Source organism: Dipodomys spectabilis, unplaced genomic scaffold (assembly GCF_019054845.1).
Source record: "Dipodomys spectabilis isolate Male_0828 unplaced genomic scaffold, ASM1905484v1 ptg000241l, whole genome shotgun sequence".
Lineage (NCBI taxonomy): Eukaryota > Metazoa > Chordata > Mammalia > Rodentia > Heteromyidae > Dipodomys > Dipodomys spectabilis.
In genome coordinates this window covers 5,987,464-6,011,034 of record NW_024870918.1, presented here as the reverse complement: position 1 = coordinate 6,011,034, position 23,571 = coordinate 5,987,464, and the positions used below count along the sequence as shown (strand labels likewise).

At 38.0% G+C, this 23,571-nt stretch overlaps 1 protein-coding gene across 7 annotated transcripts in view; it reads left to right on the top strand.

Moving 5' to 3' along the window:
* Positions 1–23,571, top strand: part of Trpm3 (transient receptor potential cation channel subfamily M member 3) — a 277,889-nt gene that overhangs the window by 37,524 nt on the left and 216,794 nt on the right. For all 7 annotated transcript variants that reach the window (XM_042699329.1, XM_042699328.1, XM_042699330.1 and 4 more), the window contains exons 6-7: positions 7,325–7,496; positions 21,706–21,780. In XM_042699329.1, coding sequence (XP_042555263.1) covers positions 7,325–7,496; positions 21,706–21,780 — 247 coding nt within the window. The remainder of the gene's footprint in view (positions 1–7,324; positions 7,497–21,705; positions 21,781–23,571) is intronic.

Genomic DNA, 23,571 nt, shown 5'->3' with positions numbered 1-23,571 from the left:
AGTCTTTGGTCAGCCCAGAAAGGAGACAATAGAAATGTCTGAGATTTAAGAATAAAACAAACAGAAAGCAAAGGAAGTGTAGGCTTCTGAAAGACAGAGTGAAGGCAATGCTAAATATCTCTGAGACTGAGGGAAGTAAGTCCATTTTCCTTGCGACACACAGCATTGGGCAAAACTTCTTGAGAAGAGTGATGAAAATGCCCTTTACTATACTGAGCCTGTCCATTACGATGTCTTAGCCCACCATATCTTCAACATGCTCAGATTACTCCTAGTTGCCTGCAGTCAACCAGAATTATCAATTTGCAAGCTATTCATAGTAAAGTACTGAAAAACCTGTGTCATTTATTTAACCTAGTCCACTCTACTTTGTTGGTGGCTTACTTTTCTAATCCTGTGGCTGCCTGGAAGTTATGGGTTGCAGTTAAAAGCCAGCATCATGAGAGAATATTATATCTCATAACATTTGTCCAGGAGAAGATTCAACCATTGAAGCATTCTTTCTCCTAAGTTTGTTTGACCTCTGCCACCATTGTAAGTGGGGATCATGTGTTTGTCAGTAAGATGACAGTTGGTCTCCATTTACATGGGATGGCAGAGAAAACAATTTACATGGAAACAGAAAATAAATAACTTGCTCAGAGTCACCCACTAGCAAGAGGGTAGGAATAGGAGTCTGAATATTTGCCAAATAAAAGAGAGTAAGAAGCAGATCATAATTCTGAGGAGCCTGGAAGATGTGAGTTACCACTCACCCAGTGCACCAAAAACCAGAATGGGAAGAGTTAGGAAGGGAATGCAGAGAACTCAGGGGCAGGAGTAAAGTAGAGATAAAATTTCATCAGCCATTCAAGAACAGATGGAAAGGATACATTTTGAAGTCTCAAAAGAAATGATATAAACATACATACATTATAAGTGATCTATTGATGGATTTTTTTTAAAAAATGATCCCAACACTTAGTATCTTCCACAAACATGCATTGTCTCATGATTTGAGTAGGTGAGGAATTCAGGAATGATTTGCCTGGATGGTTCAGGCTGTGAGTCTCTCTTGAGGTAACAGTCAAAATAAGAGTCAGGGAGCATCAACTGAAGGACTAAATGGGACTGAGCTTGCCCTCTTCAAAGAAGACTGACTTGCAGGTTTTTGGCAGTTCCTAGCTAAGTGGCCCTCTTCATAGGATTCCTTTATTGACTTCACAACATGGTGTCGGCTTCCACTTAAGTAAGTGATCAGACAGGAAGCTAAGAGAAACCTTTTGCTGATCTAGATCTGGAAGGCACACACCATTCCTGCCTCATTCTCTCCAATAGAGGTGAGTCCCTGAATTCAAACTAAACTAAGTCAAGAGTTTCAAAGAACATCTGAACACAGTTAAAAATACACACACCCTACACACAGACACACACACACACACACACACACACACACACACACCCTACACACAGACACACAGACACACAGACACACAGACACACAGACACAGACACACACACACACACACACACACACACACACACACACACACACACACACACACTGGATACATGGTGATTGCTAAAGAAAGTCCCTCCTTTGATGGAGTTACTTGAGAGGAGAAATAAGTAAAGGTAGTGGAACCCCCTGAGAACACCTTTGAGGAACATGCTTTCAAAATACTTCAGAAAAAATGTGTCTACAACTTCTAGTGAGTCACATGGCTAAAGTAAGTAGCAGTGTGCTCTTTGGAAGTGAGTTTCCAGTGCTCCTGGCTCCTTGGATTTACTGGCAAGCTGAGAGGCAGAATGTGGGCTTCAGCGTGACCTGCTTCATTCTTCCAGCCATGCTACCTTCACGAGGAAACTGCCAGCTAGTGCCCCACTGGCTCAGTCCTCTGTGGTTATAGGGACATACTGAGAGTTTCTTTTTTTCTTACTTGTTTCTCTCAGTCCCCATACTTCTCCGTTTCTGACCCAGAGTTTGCTCCCTACCTCTCAGCAGTATGCTCTCTTTCCTAGCAGAATCGGAATGCCTGATGCTAAGAAAAATCTCAACGCTCCCTTTTGTTTCTTCTCGGCCAAAGTACAACTCTGTTGTCCTTCCTCCTGGGGGCTTTCTAACCTGTTCCTACATGCAGTTCTAGATGATTCCACTGGAAATAATCTAATCGGTTGTCAGAAGGATTCCAAAGCCCAGATGAGAAACTGGCAAAAAAATGTTCAGCAGCAAAAACAACCCATAATATTCTCATAAATTCAAACTTAGATTGAGTCCTCTGTCTTCCTTCTTAATATACCTGACTTGTGAAGGAACTTTGGGCTTCAGATCTACATGCTGTTAGTAAGATGTATTGGCCAAGGAATCTCATTTCTCTTAGCTCTACAATTCCCCTTACAATAAATGCTTTGTGCATAGATATATAGGAACCATATTACTCCATGGGAATTTGTCTTAAGAGTACCTGGTATGTAAGATATGGTTAATGAATGCTAACTTTCTTCTAGTCTAAATTAAAATCATGATGTTGCTGGGCACCAGTGGCTCATTCCTATAATCGTAGCTACTTAGGAGACTGAGATCTGAGGATTGTGGTTTGAAGCCAGCCAGGGCAGGAAAGTCTGTGAGACTCAGATCATCAATTAACCACTAGAAAACTGGAAATGGCATTGTGGCTCCAAGTGGTAGAGCACTAGCCCTGAATGAAAAAGTTCAAGGACAGTGCCCAGGCCCTGAGTTCAAGCCCTATAACTGACAAAAAAAAAACAACATGGTGTTATTAAGAGAAAAAGGTAACTCTTTGGTTATATGTCCTTTAGCCTGCTTACTTGAGGTATATAGACACACAACTTCCTAGCAAATGAGTCTGGGATTGCGGAAGACCTGGGATTGATACCACAAAAATCTAATTTAGTTTAACTCAGTTTTGTTCAGGAAAGATTTCCCAGGTAACAAAACTTCTGTTGCATTGTAGAAATCACTGTGAAGAGGAAAAGACCCCTGGACATGAGAGAGTCACTTCATTTTTGTAGAGAACACTACATGAAAGGTCATTGTTCTGCCTTCACGTGAAAAGGAAAACAAATTTGCTTTTTAAAATAGCATATCTCAGAGGAAGCCTTCAAAAATGATAGTTCTCTTCTGATTGAAAAACCATTACACAAAAAAATGTCTTTTAATATATTTTGAATATTTATCGGGGACATGACCTGTATTTACATGATTACATATCCTTACGAAATTTATAATGATCAAATGAATAAATAAACTTGGACACTTACCAAAGGTATAAGTACCAAGAGAAACTAGAATCCAAGTATTCTGATTTCCTGCTAAATAGTCCTGAGTAAGATCCGGAATGAAAATAGCTAGAAGGACTCTAAAAGATACATTAGACCAGTTTATAAATGGCTGATTTCAGTCCATCCCAGGAACTCTAGTGCCAGAACATAAATGATGATCGTTTTTTCTACAGTGTCTGAATCAGCCTCTATGTGGCAATGGTGATGTCCCTATTAGTCTATTGTCTAATAGTCTATTGTATAATCTCCATTTCACTTTGTTTCAGAGTTGCAGTACACAAAAGCTTTGGAGCCAGAATCACGAATTCATCAGCCAGCATAATACTAAATAGTTTATGATGAATTAATGAGCGGAGAAGAACGTTGTCATTTATTCTTGAGGAATAAGAAATTACTTGGAAGTATTCTGGCTGATGGTGCCTACACTTTAAGTGTAGATAGATTTGCCTTTTCTAAATATAGCTACCTTGTAGATCTAGATATGACTATATGTACCAATCCTGAATACTCTCCTATTATGTAGGTCTTTCAGAGACCTGTAGACCTTTCTTATCACAGATTCCTTATGTGACTTATGACACAGAAAATCTATGAGTGTTCATGTGTAGAACCTAAACCATCTTGTATTCTTAGCAAAGAAAGTGACCCATTACATGCTATAGATGTCACAGAGAATCATTTTTCTCACAGAATGCAGGCTGAGAAATATACTATAATAACCCAATATTCCTACAAGCCACACACGTCGGTCACTCTCAACCAACGCATACTTTCTAGTTTTATAATCTCTTAACCACTCACTTGGCTTCATGAACTCCAAACCTTTTATCAGAGGACAATAATCATTTGTGTTCTGAAAAGACTTTTTTTTTTTCCTATTTGGAAAAAGCGACAGAAAGAACAGCAAATTTTGTGCACCTGCAAATTGTAACTCAAACAAAAATCAACTGGGGGCATATTTGTAACCAAGCAATATTAAGTGTATTTTGTAGGCAAGTTGGAGCAAAATGCATCTCTCTAAAGTACTGGAGAAGGTATTTCTAACGTTTAGGTTCATCAATAAATAGCTCCTGGTCACCGTTCTCTTAGATGCATGGAAGAATGTGACAAAGAAAACATGCTTTGCATAATTTTCCAACTGGATTATTTTACCTTCTTACACCTGTATAAGATAGACATCATTTATTTGTCTCATGTAATAGTCTAATCACTGGTTTACAATCGGAAACTGAGTTTATCCTTAGAAAGATAGAATAGAGCTACAAGAAAGATGATCATTTATAGGAAGCTTGCTAAGAGCCAGGCATATTTTTGCCAGGCACTTTGCACCTATAATCTCAACTAATCCCCAGGAAGTAACTGGTTTTTATCATTTCCTTTTTACAAATTAATTAAAATGTTGAGTCTCCAATTCCCCCAGCCATGACGGAATTAGAACTCTAGCAGCTTTCCATGATTCATATGTTCTGGGTTTTCCCAGGTCTCAGCCTGTTTTCTTTCAATGAGGACTGAAAACCAAATTAGAACATTTGGCTTATTTTCAGATTTATAGCTCTGTTCTGCAAATTGTCAAACTATAGCCACTTCTAGCTTGCCTACGCAGAAGATAGAAAGAAAAATGGATTAGTAGGTTGAAGAAATCAAAATTCTTGAATCCTGTAAATTTAACCCTGATACCATAGCTGATTCAGATAGACTCGTTTCCAGAGATCTGCCGAGCTATGTTCCACAAGGCAGAAAGACTGAAAAGTCAGCAGACTAGAGCTGCTCTTTCCTCCAGTGATAGAGGAAAGAGACTTACTGGAAAGAAGAGGTGCACAGACTCATTTCCGTCTTTTATTCTCATTGTAGTGCCACCAATTTGGCTCAGAATAATTTTCCTTTCTTTATTCATTTGCAAATTTCATTTTCTCTGACAGTCTTTAAGTAGATTCTCAGGAATTAAAAATGTGTGTGTGTGTGTGTGTGTGTGTGTGTGTGTGTGTGTGTGTGTGTGTGTGTGTGTGACTGAGGTTCACATTCACACAGTGTTTAACATCTAGAAAATTCAAGCATTCCTTGCCTCTCAGAGGGCTGGTTTGGGTCTCTCCTCTCTTTCTGAAAGAGTTTTCAGGAGCTATTGCTAGAAAACAGAAAACAGTAACAAAGACATTTTCTTTTGTCCAGAAGCGCAATGCCAAGGCACTTTCAGAGTAGGAGAAAGTCTTTCTGCTGAGCCTCTTTCAACCAAGCATTAATATTTATTAACTTGTATTCCACTGTAGACCAAATGTTTCGTATAATCAAAATGAGTAGCAACAAAATGGGAAATTCAAGCAACCTTCTCTTCCAGAGATGGAAAAGCTCAAGAAGGGCTTTGTGATTCCATATTTTGGAGGACTTCTACCCACTCACTCAGTTAAAGCATTTATTGATTGCTCTTTGATGAAATTACTAGAGACAATGACCAGAAAGTTATGAGCTTTCCTTATCAATAAAAGGCAATGGAAATGAAACTGTGCATTAACATTCTCTTAATGCTATATTTTTAACTGGGCTTTTAATAATAGGACTAACAACTATTCAAAAGCTCAGGACTACATTTACCCCATGTTGAATTTAAATTAGCTCAATTTCCAAACCAGGAAAGAGAGGATATTTTTCTTGAGATTAGAACAAAAGAATGTCTGTTAGAAGTTTGCCTATTCACCCGTTCACTGTTTGTGGAGGACATTTTATTTTTCAGGCACCTAGGATTGTGGAGGTTTAAATCAGCCACAGAGTATAAAAAATGACTTACATAAAATCTCTACTATTGAAAATTGCCCTTACTAAATCACTTTGTAATTCCTTTAACAAACTCCTCATTCTTACTACAGCTTTGCATGGTGAATGATTACATGTGGAAAAGGAGCAAGAGCATCTCATTTTTATAAATAATGTGCACCCTGCACCAAGACTCTAAAATAAAACCTAGTGGTGTCTATTCTTGTCTTGCCACTTTCAGTGATTGAGCACGGTGATAGCTTTACTGACACCATGGATCTAGAAGCATGTTGAATGTTCCCTCCTCACAGTTTTAAGTTCCAGCCTAAATATTTTAGTGATAGATTGCCAACCCATCATCTTATATTTCCATTGGAAACATAAGCAGTATGGGAAAAGGCCATACACAGAGATTTTGGAATCAGGTAAGCGTAGATGTGAGTTCTAGTTGTGTGTATGTAGTAAAATTATATACCTAACGTGCTTTACCTATTTTGCAGCTTCTCATTTATAAAAATGAACAGAAAGTCACTTGAAAGATTGTTATAAGAAATACAGATGATGAACACAAGACAACTAGCTCAGAGTTGATATATTGCTTTTCTTTTTATACCAAAATGTGAAAGATCACACTGAAATCGCTCCATGGTGGGTAGCATAATTCACCATGAAATTAAAAGAACAAGAAAAAGGTGCAATACGACAGAGGTGAACATTCTTTACCTGACTCATTTTTGTCTCCAGAGACAGTTTACAATAAAGTTATTTCACATTTCAATAAGGTGTCTAATAGTAATAGTGTTGACTTTAAATAACAGATCTTCTGATTACTAAGAGGGATTGACAGGAAATACAGCATTCTTCTCATTCCCAAACTCCGCTCCCAACCCTATTCACAATCTTAATTGTTCTGCTCTGCCTATTAAAGCTTGGGCATGCTACAAGAGGCAAAGGAAAAAACAACAAATTAACTAAAGTTAAAAATCATTAGGGTTCATTAGCAAATAAAATATGGACTTCAAAAGTGAAGCAATCATTTTTCATGCCACTTTTTTTGAGTTCCATGAAAACACAGACTCATCTCTCCATAAATTTGCTATATTAAATATTTCTTCTACTCATGGTCTTGCTTTGAATGAAACTTCCTACCTTAAATCTTACTTTTTACCCAAATCAGTTCTAGGAAGAGAATGCAGACTGTACCAGAGAATGATTTTTTTTCCCCTTTCCTATTCTCTTTAGTTCTCATCTTCTCTTCTCTCCTCTGACTTTTACATCTTCCTTTTGATGCTTTCAGGTGGTCCGGCCATACCAGACCATGTCCAATCCCATGAGTAAGCTCACTGTTCTGAACAGTATGCATTCCCATTTCATTCTGGCTGACAATGGGACCACTGGAAAATATGGAGCAGAGGTGAAACTCCGGAGACAACTAGAAAAGCATATTTCACTTCAGAAGATAAACACAAGTAAGTAAGCCACTGTTCCCATTGTTATATCTTGTAGGAAGTATGCTGGAAGTAATCTTTAAAAACACAAACAAGCCACAAACCTGGAACAGGTGGTTAGCATGAGTTCTCCCTTCTCGAGGGCCAGTGGTTAGAAGTGCTGAGAGGAAGTCATCTAGGGCAGGACTGTTGGAAGAAATGATGACACAATTAGTGAGCTCAAACTCACTTATTACACACAAAAAACTCAACTCCATTGGGGATTGGGGAATGCAAATAAGCTTTCTTTCCAGACGTAGTCTACAATACTCCAAGGAAGAAAGGCACCCAAGAGAAATTATTTTTGTTTATTAAGTTTGTTGTTGTTTAAAATAAAGAAGAATCCTGTTTTGGTCTTAGCACAGATATGGCTTGACAGAGGCATGTTCATGGTTCTGAACATTCTCTAAGCTAAAGCGTCATGGGAAACTGTCTGGCATCTGGTAGTCACACCTGGCACCCCCTGACCATCTGCTACGGGCCTCTCTTCATGCTCCACGCTGGTGGGCTCTGCTATGTATTCAATGAGGCCAGGAAACTAGGAGAAACTTAAACTCTTGTCTCTTCATTTTTGTATTATTCACTGTCGCTAGGTACCTATGTGTTTAAAGGTCTGTGTACATTTATGTATACCATATGATACAGGTCTGGTAGCCAAAGTAACATGGGTAGGAGCTCCATACTATATATTCTTGCTGTCTTTATAATGTTTCCCAGATAACAAAGTGAAAGTGTCCATCCTCACGAAATAAAATGCACAAAATAAAATGCCATGTTTTTTACAAAGGAACACAGGAGATTTCCTACCTCAAGGTTTGTGATAATTATATAACCCATGAGGGAAACGTGAATTTAATCGGTCAGATTTCTCAAGCCCACAATTTCAAATTTTTTAAAAGAAGAGATTCTCTTTGACTAGATTACTTTTCAAATATCCAACATAACATAGTTCAATGTGTCCAATTCATTTTTCCCTACTCTGGTCTCTTTCTGCACATGTCCACATGGGCCTTCCTCCCAGAATTGGGGCGGGAGACTCCTCAGATCACTCTTCTTCTCATCCTCCTCTCTGATTTCAGCTGTTAACTACTGCTCCCTAAGTAGCCAAGTTTCCGCCTTCACTCTTTCCCAGTGAAAGATAGAATCGTGAGGTCTGGCTTAGGTTCGAAATAAAAACTGTATTCAAAGACACCCTTCCCAAACTATCTTTGCAAAGAACTTCAGAGGTAGTCCACAGTGAACATTTTCTGGAAGAAACAAACTAATAGGACTACAAACTGGGTCACAGGCCAGCACAGATCAAATGTAACAAAGCACTATTATCAATGAGTCGTAGATTTTTTGCCAGAAATATTAAAACTGAGCTTATTACAACAGTGGATAGAAGAGGTAAATTCTGTGTAGTAGAGCCACCCAGATTTTTATATGTGATAATATTTTCTTTAATATCATCAACTTACAAATGAAAGCTTAGTGGACCGAGGTAAAAGATGCAAGATATAGGAATGGAGAAGCCAGAAATAAATTTGGGGACAAAAATCAACACTCCTTGATAAGCAAATCGATCTAGACTGGCAAAGCATGGCATTGTGCCAAGCGATGGTGGCCGATGAGTGGTTAATCAGTACAGTGGCTTTAGTTGCCTAAGTTGAGCACCCACTTAAAAGACGATTCAAACTGAAGTAAAAACCCAGCTAGAACTGTGAATCTAGCCTTACAGACTGCCTAGAGGAAAAGGAGTCTTTCTAATCAGCCACCTTGTGTAACGTAACTAATGTGTTAGGAGGGTGCATTTCTGCAAAACTTGCAGAAATAATGAGTTCCTGGGTAACCTTAGGAAGGCAGCAGAGTGACACCCTGGCCTCCATGAGCGGTAGAGCCCAGCAGTGCAGAGTATGAAGATCAGGTCATAGACATGATCAAAAATGCTGGGGCAGACTACCAAATGCTAGTATCAGGGTAAACTGATCATTGGGGTCACATCTCTTTTCTTTTGTGGAGATGAAAGGCCCTCTTCTAGCCATCAATTATCAAGGCAAGTAGTAGTACATAGACATATTAATACATGCAGACCTAGTCTAGGATATAAAGTAGAAGAGAGACATAAAACCAGGATCAGGAGACTTACTTTGTTGTCTGTTTTTGAGCCATCCTAGGACCCACAAGCTCCCATTCAGTGATTATAATCAAAAGGTAAAAGGAAGATTACAGAAGCTCAACAGAGCACCCTCAAATCACAGAGGTGGTCATCCTGAAAGTACAGGGGAAGGAATCTGCTCGTGGGCCACAGTGAATGCTATTAAGAATCATTTCTGTTTTGAGAGATTCTTCATGATGTCAAGGTTTATATCTGTTCTATCCCTAAACTTTAATTGTGATAGGATAACTATCCTGCCATAGTTTGCCTGGTGGGATCAAGAACCTCCTCAGATGCAGTAAGTAATCCAGGCTGTGTTCAGTTAGCATCAAGAAAATGGCCCACAGTGATTTATAGAAGCCCCAAGAACAGAACCAAGAAGGTAGGCAAAATAAATAAATAAGTAAATAAGTGGACCGAGTCATACCCCAAAGCACCATAAGACAGTCCTCCTCAGTCAATATTTACAATAGTGAATCTACTTTATTATCTGAACATGCTTTTATCTCCCTTCCTATGATACTTCTCTGTAACATCTGCTACTTTAAGTTCCGTCCATTTGAGATACAGTTTCATTTCCTAGCTTAAAAATCTAAAACAGGTTTATAGCACTCAATTTTCCAAACATTAGACATTCTGCCAACCTGTTACCCTTACCAGTGCTACCCTTAATGTGGTCCTGGGTATGCCCATATACCTCAACATCTTCAAGTGCCACATCACCCTCTCCCTGAGAACTAACCTCCCCCCAGTAGTCACTTGTATTCTCTGACCTAAATGACACATCTTCTGGAAAATATCTCCCTTGACTACAAAGTGAATCCTTCACATTAGACCCATAAGGCATTTCTCACCAACCTGCCAGTTGTAATAATGACCTTTCACAAATACCAAGTGTCCTATACTTTTGCCAGTACCCTGACATCCAATATCTCATCCTGATCCCCTCCTCTACTCATTCCTGCTATCAACAGTCAGAACAGAGGCATTGCAGGGGATTCCTGATGGGCTTTGTGTATAATAATATTTTTTAAAATCCTTTTAGGCATAAGCATTTAAATGACCTGCTTTAGAATATTCTTCCATGCATAATTTTTTAGGCTCCAAACATAATACACAAGGAAGAAGGTCAGTAAATAATCATGAAACTCCTGTTATGGACAGATCATAGTTAAGGTGTGGAAGACTAGCAGTGAATGATTTATTGAGCCTAAGTCAAGGATAAATCAGGTAATGCGTAAATAAGCAAATAAGTGATGCCTGGCAGAAGACAGTGCTACTAAGGAAAATGAAGTCGAGGGTGGGCTATGTCCGTGTGAATGCAGACTAGGGATCAGCAATGGCACGCAGGAGAAATGACTGAAATGTAGGGATTGTTGGGACAAGAACATTCCAGGGGGACAGAGAGCAGACAGAAAAGCTCAGGGCGTTAAGTGAACAACTGAAGTTTAGTAAATGGATTTGAACCTGAACATTTACAGGACCTTTTTTTTAATGCTCAAAATACCACTGTGGTTGTGAGTAGACTGAGGTCAAGGGGACAATTAAAAGCAAGGAGATGCTGGTAGAAGGCTATTGAAACAACTGAGAAAGATGAACGTGAGTTGAATAAAGATGGCAGCAGGAAGAGTGGTAGAATGTGGTTGGTTTTAAGATATGAAATACATATGGGCTGCCATGGGAAGTAGCAACTAAATATCCTGAGGAGACCTTAAAATTCTAAGCAAACATTTCTATGAACATTACTGTACATTTTCAAATATGCATGAAAACTAGAGCATACTATAACAGTCAGGCCATTACGTTAACTATCAAAATACATCTTACCTATGTCTGACATCTTAAAATGGTTCAAGAATACCCTATAACTATCAACCAGGTTGTACATTTATTAACCTGTGACCACATTCATTTCCTCTCTTATATATACCTGCTTCCTCCTCTGTTTTAATTCTGGAGGAAATCCAAGCAGCATATGATTTCACACAACAATATTACTATCAAAGTATTTTTAACTTGGTGTTAGCCACACATATCCTAAATTTTAAATGTACTCCCTGACTCAGTAGCCACAAAAAAATGAATACTGATCCAGGGATTTAGTTTAAGTACACTGTTTCAAGGTCACCATAACCCAAGAAATATTGATCTGTTCTCTTGTAATACAATAGAGTAAATACTGACTAAATCAACCTACTATGTATTTTTATATAACTAAAAGAGCAGCATATGGGTTCTCAACATGCAAAAGTGATGAATGCTTATTATTATGCTGATTTTATATCATGCAGATATATTGAATTATAAACTATACCATAAAGATGTATAAATGTTGTCTCTGTAAAATACATACTACTTCATGATAAAATATATCTTAAAAAGTTAATCATCTTTCTACTCCCAAATTCTACTTTCAGCTAACCAAAAACAGTTTAAAACAAACAGTTCAGTTCTTAACACATGAAGATTAGGCCTGGCACCTTTAATCCTAGCTACTCAGGAAGCTGAGATCTGAGGATCAGGAAAGACCTTGAGACTCTTATCCCCAATTAACCATTGGAAAACTGGAAGTGCACTGTGGTTCAAAGTGGTAGAGTGCTTGCTAGGCTTGAGCAAAACGAGCTCAGGGACAGTGCCCATGGCCAACAAGAACAACAACAACAAAAAAAGTAGAAGAAGGTTAGAAAACTCTCCAGCAATTACAATTTTCTTTCAAGCATTCAGGGAAGAATGTATCTTTGGAGGAGAAAAGCAAGTCTTTGTCAGTGGTGAGTGCTATAAACTAGTGTCAGGTGGACTTGGGAATGAATTCACATCATCATAGCCTTATCATTTTAGTTGTTAGGTTTCTTTGAGTTATTATGTTTCTTCTGTTTTTGTATCTGTGGTTCAGGGATGACAATCCCTTTGGTTGCTGAGTGAGTTGATATCCCAAAACGTTCTGTGCAAGGCAGTTCATATTAGTTCCATTTATACCTCAGGGGTGCAGGGATTCTTGTCACCATGGATTATGTCTATATACCCTCACTGCTAGAAATACCAATCTGAAACTAAGAACCTTTCACCTCTAGCCTATTAACAGTCTAGGGTATTCATTTCTTTACCATGAATAATCACCTCATTCTAATTTTTAAGTCATGTAACCTTTAGCTGCAAGAGTGTCCAAAGAGAAGATGGAGGCTTAAAATTATACCATCAAGCCTCTTCCAATATAATGTGTTAAAGAACAATTGATATATAATTTTCTGATCACTGCTGCAATAATCAGAAAACTATCACTTTCCCCTACATTGCTGAAAAGACCATTGACACTCAGGTCTGTGTAAATAATATAGTAGAGAAAATATAAGCTCTCATTGGGAACTCAAGCTATTTTAGTGTGGAAGAGTAGTTAATGAAGGCAAGTTGGATTATGGAATATTCTACTTGTTCAGGTAGGAGAATTTGGGCTGACTGTGAATTAACCCAGAATATACACATATGTATTAAAACCTTAGATTTGAGCCAACATCAGATTTTCCTTTTTGTAATTGACCATTTTATTTTTTTAATCACAAACAAAAGCCAAGATTGAAGTTCTCTTAGGCTTTATTTGATTTAAATGCTGGCTGTTGGTATTGGAATGGTATTTTGGGTTTGGCAAGATGGAAATTGTATCTGGAATGCATGTCTGATAACTGTGTGAACATCAACCTTGGGAATATACGAGGCTAAAATTCTCTATCTGCAGTTCTTTACTTGAACAAAAATTCTCTATCAGATAAATCAAGTCCATGGGATCATGTCTCCCCTGGAAGACATTATGCATTTTTTGTGATATTACATGCTGGTAGTGTCTGAGTAGGGTGACTTCCATAATCAGTGCTTCTGCTACTTTTGAAGCTTGTTTGGAAGAGAATGTGAAACTGTTCATTCTTTGTCCCTCCATAGCGTCTGACATTTAAGTGTAGCCTTATTTGATGAGGCCACCTGGAGTACTTTTCTCTAAAGCAACAGATTAAAATGGTCCTGGCATTTTATTTCCAAGTAAACAAGGAAGAGAAGTGATTAGAGAATTCATAAAGTACAATCTAATTTGGCATTTAAGAATATTGGTGTTTAGAAGTCTCGGGGGGGGGGGGGGGGTGTTTTATTATGCAGTTCCTAAAACAACATATCTACTGGTATAAGATGATGTGAGTATCCACACAAACTAGCAAAAATAATAGTAATAATAATATTTGCCAGTAGGATAAATATCATCTCTAAGAAACATGCTGGTATATAAGGTAAGTCAAAGCTGGTAACAATTCATTGGTTAAAATTAAATTGGACTTTAAATGGATAGAGTCTTATAGGATAATACACATCAATTTAAATCATTTTGTGGCAGAGATGGTTTTGTAATCAGAAAATAAGTACTAATGATGCTGTCATTTTTACCCTGATTCCTTTACTCCCATTCTTGGTGATAACTCTGGAACGTGATTGTTTTCAACTAGGCTAAGAGGGTCTAATGTGGGAAGGGTAAGGTGCTGGTGGCACATGCCTGTAATTCTAGATATTCATGAGACTGAAATGTGAGGATCATGGTTCAAAATCAACCCCAGCAGGAAAGTGTATGAAGCTCTTCCCTCTGATTAACCAGTAAAAAGCCAGAAATGAAGTGATGGCTCAAGTGGTAGATTGCCAGCCTTGAGCAAATATGCTCAGAGACAGTGCCAGAGTTCAGAGTTCAAGCCCCAAGAACAGCACAAAAAAATTGAAAGGGGACTTGGAGTTGTCACAGATTGATACTTATTAATGGTCTGGGAGAAGAAGGGGTGTTGGCATTCTGTAGCATGTAGGACAACTTTATATGAAGAACTTCCTGACCCAACAGCACCCCGTTGGAAGTATTACTTGGTGTCTATGTTTAAAAATACACATGGAAGAAATATCACTAGAGAATAGTGGTAAAATTCAAATTATATAACAACTTCTGAAGATATTGGTACCTTATAACTGAAACAAAGCTGGATGTCTGCTCTGATACTTCCATTAGATTCTATTAACTAACTTCATTTGTGCTGCATCTTAAATCTATTCTGTCTTGAGTAAAGAGCAAAGACATTGTAGTAGAGCTCTTAGCACAGCTTAAAACAGTAAATGGGCTTGGATTGACCTTTCTGCCATTGTGGCTGTAAGAAGACTGCTTTTCATTTGAAGAGACATACCATTCTGCTTAACAGGCAGAACTAACTGATGAAGTAAAGCATATCAGAATTTCAATTCTGCGGCACCCATTCTTACCATCACTGTTTTGGTGGGTTGTTTTTTTTTTTTTTCATTATTTCTTGCTTAGCAACTCCAGAAATGTGCTCAAGGCTGGGAGTTTTCCTGTCATAGTCCTTGATGCTCAGAGAAATTCTAGAAACTACAGCAATTAGCTGAATAGGGAAAAGCAACATGGGCCCTAAAGTATAACAATGGGTAAAGCCATTCCCTATTTGATATTGCCCATGGAACATTGTAATAAATCAAGGCTAGTAAGTCGAGCTCAACACTAAATGTAAAGAGAAATGTACAACTCAAGAGGGAATGGAAGGAAGATGAAATACTAGGCAATAGGTACAAGTTCTGCCATATTTGTTCAACATAGCTTTCAAGACAGATATTTCTCTTATCCCTCTATATATACATATATATGTATAGATACATATATATATATATATATATATATATATATATATAAAGAGTTGGCTAGAGCTGACTTATAAGAAAAAATCACATCTGACCTTCATAAATAAGACATACCTCTATGTTCGTGTTTATTCATTGAAGAATCTTGCCCATAAATAGTTCCTATAGTTCATCTTTCCCTTTCATTCCTCTCCTATGAACTTTTCAGTATTATATAATTGAGTTTATCCCCAGCTCTGGAAATAGGATTGAAACAAGCTGCCTAAAATGTTGTCATTATTTTAGATCATCATGGTACCATGGAGTTACAGTCTAACTCCAGTTTGGTTAACTAATCTAAATGAACTCCTTTAGCCTCCAAATAATTGCTAATGTGCTATGAATAATGCATGTGCATTCTTAACTGGATCTTTCTCCACACATTTTGTGACACACCATTTGTATCATTTAAATCACAAAATATTAAAAATCGGAGAGCAGATTCTCTGTCTATGACACTCCACTCTTGAAACGTCAAAGATGAGTCCTGGAAAATAATTCTCCTATGACTTCCTCATGGCTGCAATTTTGTTTCAACAGTAGAATGGAGGTTGTTCAGCCCCGCAAATCCACAATAGAAATGAAAGGCTCTTGCACTATTTGAAAGTGGGAATAAAAGTAACCTATCCTGTGACTCAGTGGAGGAAATGTTTGAGGAGACTGGAGAAAGGATGAGCATGGAGGTAGGGGCTAATGACCTTCTTATACCAATTATCCAACATGGCATCCAACAACTTAATATAAAGCCCTAAGTGGTAACTAGTGATTTGACAAAAAGCAGCCGAGGCTGGAGGACTCTTGAAGGCTTCTCGGGCCAATAAAACATATGATTCCATGTTCTTGCTAATAACAACTATAGAATAATTAATTTCTAGAGTTTATTTCATAAGCCGTTCATTGTGGCCTGTTGTTTTAGCATTTAAGGTACACAGACCATTACTAATTCAGTCCTAGTTTTTTCTTTAGTTCCCATTTATCCAGTCACACTCAAATGGCAGATCTCAGTTAATGAACAAAGCCGAAGTGTATGTGTTGCCTTTCAGACTTAATGAAGTCACAAAAGAAGAACTATGAAACTAAAGTTTGCCTTTCCTCTATGTATACTTTATTTGTGCCATCATTTTTTTCTCTGTGCGTCTGCCTTTGCATCTTTTTCTTTCATCATTTTATAAAACAAGTTCGCTATTCATCCTCTAAAATGCTTGGGACTCAGAGTGTTTCAGATTTAGACTTTTTGGGGTATCAGATTTTCAGATTACAAATGATCAACCTGTACAAAAATCATACAGTTATTATGACTTTTCCATCCACACATATTTCTACAGAAATCCAATATTTAGAAATCTCATTATAAAATACAACAATAAGTTCAGAAGATAAAAATTCACAAGGCAAAGGTCTAATTTCCATAAGATGTGGAGTGTGCACAAATCAAAAAGAAAAATATGGAAAGCCCTACAAGAAAATGGGCAAAATATATCAATGGGAAGATGAGAAGGAAGAAAATTCAAAGATTCTATCTCATTCACATGCAATACAATTTTAAAGCAATCAAACTGGCATTTAGAATGTTTATTTAAATAAATATGTATGGAACTATTTATTCATATATTTTGATGTGCAAATATGGCTAACTCTATTTGGCAAAACAATTTGGCTGATCTCCCCTGTAGTTTTATGCTTAGGAGTTTATTCTGTGTATACTTACTGTAGAACTATTTACCGTAATAAAACAGAAATAAACACTTATCAATAAGCTGACTCTAAAATAATCTGAAATTATTGTAAGTAGTATGGATAATATAGTAATTCTGTTTAAGTACAAACAGGAAAATATCTAGAAGTATTTTCTTAAAGTTAAAAGCTTATTTTACAAACATGCAACTGTTTGCTTAGTATAATCACATTTACTTTTCATCAGTTAGCTATTTATGTACTTATAAAATACCCCACAGGACATAAGTGAACAAATAGTATTTGCAGTGAGACTTGAGGTAGGGAGAGACAGCAGAATATGACTCTTTCATGTCATGTTTTAAAATTTTCCTATTTATTTATTATTTATTTTTATTTCCTAGTTATTTATTTATTTTTGTGTTGGTCCCGGGGCTTGAACTTAGAGCCTGAGCATTGTCTCCAAGCTTTTTTGCTCAAGGCTGGCACTCTAATGCTTGAGCCACAGCTCCACTTCCAGCTTTTTGATGGTTAATGGGGTGGCTTTGAATGGTGATCCTCAGATCTCGGCTTCCTGAGTAGCTAAGATTACAGGCGTGAATCACCAGCTCCTGGCTCTTACATTTATTTTGGACAATGAACAGAAAATGGCTTTTGGAAGAGAGAGAATGAGAATGAGAATAGGACATTTGTGCCTTCCTTCCTCCTTCACATATGTGTGCATCATTTTTTGAACATTTCTTATGTTCATACAAAATGATAGTGTACGACACAACATAGGTAAAAATGCCACTTTACTGGAACAAATTAGTAAACTGGTCATTTCACATAGTTACCCACCTCCCCCATGTAGCCATAAAGTACTCGTTAGCAAAAATCCTGACTGTACCACACTATTGTTTACTAGAGTATTTGTGGTTTATGTTATACACTCGTTTTTTAAGTTTTGTCTTTCACCCGTCTCTTACTGCTTCCTTCCCTACCCAGACACTTAATATTATTGACCTGTGGGTAAAGAAACCAGCTGTGTTCACACACCTGTTTCCCTCCCTACCTCAGTCATTGAGCAGTTTTTACCCCTAAGACAAAATAAGTCAACACATAGAAAATGTTTTCAGATTTGACATTAAAAGAATATGTACACAATTACGAGCCCAGAGTAACCGATTCTGTGCTTAGATTTGATAGTGGCCTGAATCAGAAATCAATTCATCAGTCCTCTGGAAAAAAATAACCAAGCAGCTGATGAATAACCAAAGAATTTAAATTTATTCTTCATCCTTAACACCAATGTCATGTTATTATTAATGAGGAGACTGAAAGTGCCCTGGGTGTGTGTTTCTACCAGGAGAACAATCTAGCAGGCCTACAACTGTCTAGCTTTCTTTTTATCATGCTTCTGGGCACCCCAAATTCCATCTGCCTTCTCCCCATTATAGCATGACTCATTCGATGTTGTCCATATGTTCATGGTAAAAAGTATCTATAATATACTCTTCACCCTATCATACTTCATTAAAGATTTTTAGTAGCACGTATTAGTTACACAAGGGAGTTTCATGGTAGTATTTCCCCAGTCAACTGAACCCCTCCATCTCTATCCTACTATCCTACTACCTACCTTACTATCTCGTTAAGATGTTTCACATTCAGGCAAAGCATGTCACATTTCTTCTGCTCTTCAAAACATGGTAAAACCGAGAACTCAAACTATCTGTCATTTAGCATGAAGAGTGATTACTTGGTTACAGAATTCCCCTTGACATCATTTCTTTTAGGCTCTTTTGTTAAAATGATTGGCTTGTGCACCTACAAAGACTGTACTTGAAGAACCTTGTCTTATAAATCTGAAAACAACACTTAGGGTTTGTTGATGGCTACTCTAAGTGATTTACCAAAAATTAGCTGATTTAATTCCTACAAGCCTGAAGCATGTGCCAGTATTTTTCCCAGTGACCAGTAAGAAAACTGAGGACAGCAATAGGACCCTGGTCAAACTGCTACTAAGTGGCAGATCCATGGAATCTGTATGTATCTGAAGCCAGGCCTATATTCCGTGCTCTGTACCTTCTCTGTATTCAAAGGGCTTCCTTATAGAGCAGTAAAGTGTTAAATGTCTTCTAATGATACAAAATACACTAAGAATTCACATAAAAGAAATTCTGAGTGGAATATTCATAGGAATTACCTAGCAAAGGGATTTCAAGTCAATTTGACAGGCAGAATGGGGCCAGTGGATTGTTAGCCGCACAGGTAAAAGCTTTCAGACGTCATAAATTTAATACTTTGCGTGTAATCTAAACTTCTTTGAATTTCGCTAATTTTTTCCTTTAGCTTCTGTTGGCATAGCAAAACTTCAGCCCCTATCATGCATAAGGAGCACACATGCACTAGAGTTCATTTGTCAGGAAACGGAACAGCAAAATAACAAGGGAAAATATATGGCTCATTGCTTCCTTTTTATGGTCAGATTGATATGCAGGAAGATATTATCTCAAAATACAGAATCATAAGTAGTACAATGTGTGTGATAGATGTGTATAGATCATCTAGCTTCATTAAGTGACAGACCCAAGAAGCCTGTGTGTGTAATCTATACCACTCGGGTCTATGTCATCTCTATACTCAAAGAGCTGCATGGTAAAGTAGGTGGATTTTATTTATATCATCTCATTCTGTAACTTTTACATGCAAATGGGGAAAGCTACTTCAAAAAAAGCTGATGCTCCCCCTACACACACACCCAGACCATTTTCTCTACTGGGTCTTGAAGAGTAATTATGGAAATATTAAGACAGCTAGGGACACAATTAATACATATCTATTATCTAGGATTCCATTTTTAATTATGCCACTAATTTTTACCCTGCTTGATTGTCACTGAAATGTTATTTAAAATTTTGATCATTTGATTTTGATAACCAGGGAAGAATAAACTGAAAATACTAGCATGCTATTTCCTCTGCAGAAAAATTGTAGCTGCACCTATTTTTTAACTTGATTCTATGTTCCATGCTTGGGCTAAATTTCTGGGAAAGTTTGTGTGGTGGTTTCTTTTAAAGCCTTGCTTATAGTACTTAGCAAATGGCCTAATTACCATACATAGTGGTAGACCAGTCAAGGGACTGTGTATGCACAAACTTAATTTGTATTCTCAGAGGCATACTAATTAGGAACTTTCTGGGAAATGTACAGTAATTACTCTTGGTGTGTTATTTATGAACTCTGAAGAACCAACTTATATCCTCTGCTCCATGAGATACTGTTATGTGGTTCCCCCATAAAAGAAGCCAGCCCTGAGAAATGCCCAAATGATGTTCCTTAAAGACTGAACACCATACCTCTCACCCTAGCCCAACTCCTACCTCCCAACAATGGCCACAAGTAGAGGCTAGTCTTGTTTTGTTTTGTTTTTGGGTCCAGTCGTGGGGCCTGAACTCTGGGCCTGGGCACTGTCTCTCAGCTCTTCAGCTCAAGGCTAGCGCTCTACCACTTGAGCCACAGCACCACTTCCGGCTTTTTTTTTTTTTGCTTATGTGGTGCTGAAGAATTGAACCCAGGGCCTCATGCATGCAAGGCAAGCACTCTACCACTGAGCCACCTTCCCAGCCCGAGGCTAGTCTAGAAGTCTCGGCTGATCCTATGAAGGAAGAATCTGAGGTCATCCTTGAAGACTGTATCTAGAGAATGAAGTGAAGACAGAAGCAGAATGTCCTGAGTGTCTAGGGATTCTCCCTCAAGGGATTTGAAATAGGAATGTTGTCTGGGACCTTTAGCCAAAAGATAGCTTGACTAGCAAATTAGAAACCTAGAACATAGTATTTCACTGAATTTTTCTTCCACTTCAGGGTAGAGTAGCCAAATTAGAAAAGGAGGAAAAAAGAATTTATACACAATCAATGTATCTGTCTGTTTAAGTAGCTAGCTATCTCATTATCTAATCCTTCCATTCACCATCTTCCATTCATCCATGCTTCTATCCATCCATCCATCCATCCATCCATCCATCCATCCATCCATCCATCCATCCATCCATCCATCCGTCTACCTACCTACCTATCCACCAATTCAAGTCTAACTATATATCTTGACCAGTAGTGAACAGAATATAGAGAATTTATCCAGTAAATGACATTGTTCATGTTTCATGAAACCTTGGCATTTCTTTGACTTCTTCTTTAAAGGAAAAAAATCAAGATTAGCCTCTGAAAGGTTAGTTTTCTAGGTCATATGAAGTTCATCACTTGAGAATATTTCTCCAGAATTCATAGAAATGGTTTTTAAGAGGAAAGTGGGATGGAATCCAGTTCCTGTTCTGTCCTGTTCTAGAAAACATAGGACTCAAATTTTCAAAAACTGCAACTTAGGATTCCTTGGGATAGTTAAGTGGTAAGCATTGGTACAGGCATGGAACCTGAATTCATTTCAACCCTTTGGCCATCTGTAGTCATTCTAGGCTAAAAGAGTATAGTGAAGAGTTCTTCATTCAGCAGAAGGAATGTTGATTTTTAATAAGATGTTTATATATAGACTTAAGACGTTTGATCTTTTGCATAGATCTGAATCTGACTAGGTTGCAGTCACACATAAAATTTATAAAGATTGAGTAGCCCATCTGATATAATAAATACGTGTCCATCCATTGGGTTGTAGAAATTCAAAGATTTTATTTTTTGACAGGATGCCTGCCGTTTTTCTCTCTTGACTCCCGCTTGTTTTATTCATTTTGGGGTAGTTGCCAATTAGACACAATTGGTAAGTATAATTAATGGACAACTTAAATTTCCTCTTAAGCCACTGCCAAGAATATTAACCATAAAAGCCTTCATTTCCTCTTGCAAATTCCTAACACCACTATTCCCCTGTGATCGCTGTTCATCTCTGTCTTTTCTGAGACACCCAACCACCTCAGACATTAATGACTCATTATTACTTGCCATTCGAAAGATTCCATATCGGACAGCTTGACAACACTACTAGACTACGACTAGGAGGAAATAACTATTCATTCACATCCAGGCATTATGCAAGATACCCAGTCTCTTTTGATATACCCCAAGGTGCCTCAAGGTAGAAATCATCTCTTTTTCTCTAGTTGGTAAAGGGACAGCTCAAGAGGTTATGTCCCTGTCTTAAGACTCCAACTACAGAGAAAGATAGATGCTAATCTGGGCTGATGCGATTCAGATACTCTTAATCCTCTCATCCATTCATAGAAATGTTATCTCATTATTTCGATTATCTAGTTTGGGTGTCAGCATTTTTTTCAACAATTATGTGACTGCCAGCTCTCTATCAGATTAGGGTTAAGTACTGGTTTATTTGAATGTATCATCAAGAAAGACTTTGGGTAGAGGATGGTGGATAGAAGAAAGATGATGATGAAGTAATGTGAGGAGGAAATTCAGGAGGTGATGGAGTTGGGGTGGGGGTAGAATGGAAACAAACAGAGGAGCTCCTGATCGTGTATCCATGGCTACAGTCTTTCTTCATGTGACTCGTGGACTTCCCTTTGTCATCCTATGCCTGAGAATATATGAAGGAGGCTGGGAAGGCAAAGGGACGTTCAATTGTCATCACTGGCATCTTTTGATCATTGCACCATCATCAAATGCATTGGGATAATCATGACATGAACTTCTTCCATCACTGAGCCCATAATTGTCTCATGAAAGGAATAACAACTCCGTATGTAGAAAAAAGCCTAGTAGAACTTCAAGGAGTTTGAAACATTGGAAGGGGTTAAGTATGTGCTCACAGACTAACATCCCGCATTTCAAACCACATAAAGTTATACGTCCTACAAGCAAATGATGTGAGCATCTTTTTGCCTTTGGTGGATGCAGTAGTCTGTGCAGCCCTACCATCCTCTGAATCTTCTGCCTAAACCAACCCAGGAGAAGACCAAATACCAAATTATCAATACCCAAATCTAGATGGGTTGACTTCAGAGATGAAGAGTTGCCACTTTTAAGATGCTTCCAACAGACTGCTCAGACTTTTCTCTGCCTTTTAGGAGGGCTTCCCCTTATCTTTGAGTGAGGGACACAATAGAGACTCAACCCTCCTTTGTCATTTGATGGCAAGGCATCCGTTATGCTGCTCTATCTGTGAAGATTTGTGAATCTTAGTGAAACATGTTTCACGGTGTCTGCTTATCTTCTTTCCCTGACCCTTTTCCAACTCCAATGAGGAGCCATCTCTTCTTCAGTAAGGAGACTGCTTTTTACAAATTAGACAGTTTTGTAAACAAATGAATCTGAACAGGGCAACTGCTCACCATTCTGATGACATCTTTTAGCCACCTGACATGCAAGAAAGAACTATGGGATCTCCTAGCACATTAGGTTTAGGTTGCGAATGTTTGACTGGCATTTTAGTTTCATGATCAGCGACATATGCCATTGCTGGTCAGGTATAATAGATTGTTACCATAGTAGAGACCTTCGGGGGGAACCCAATCTCTTCCTTGTTACATCACTAAGTCTCTCAAGGGCTACATGGCTAGCTTCTTTTGCTATCATAAACCCTTGTGGACATCCTTCC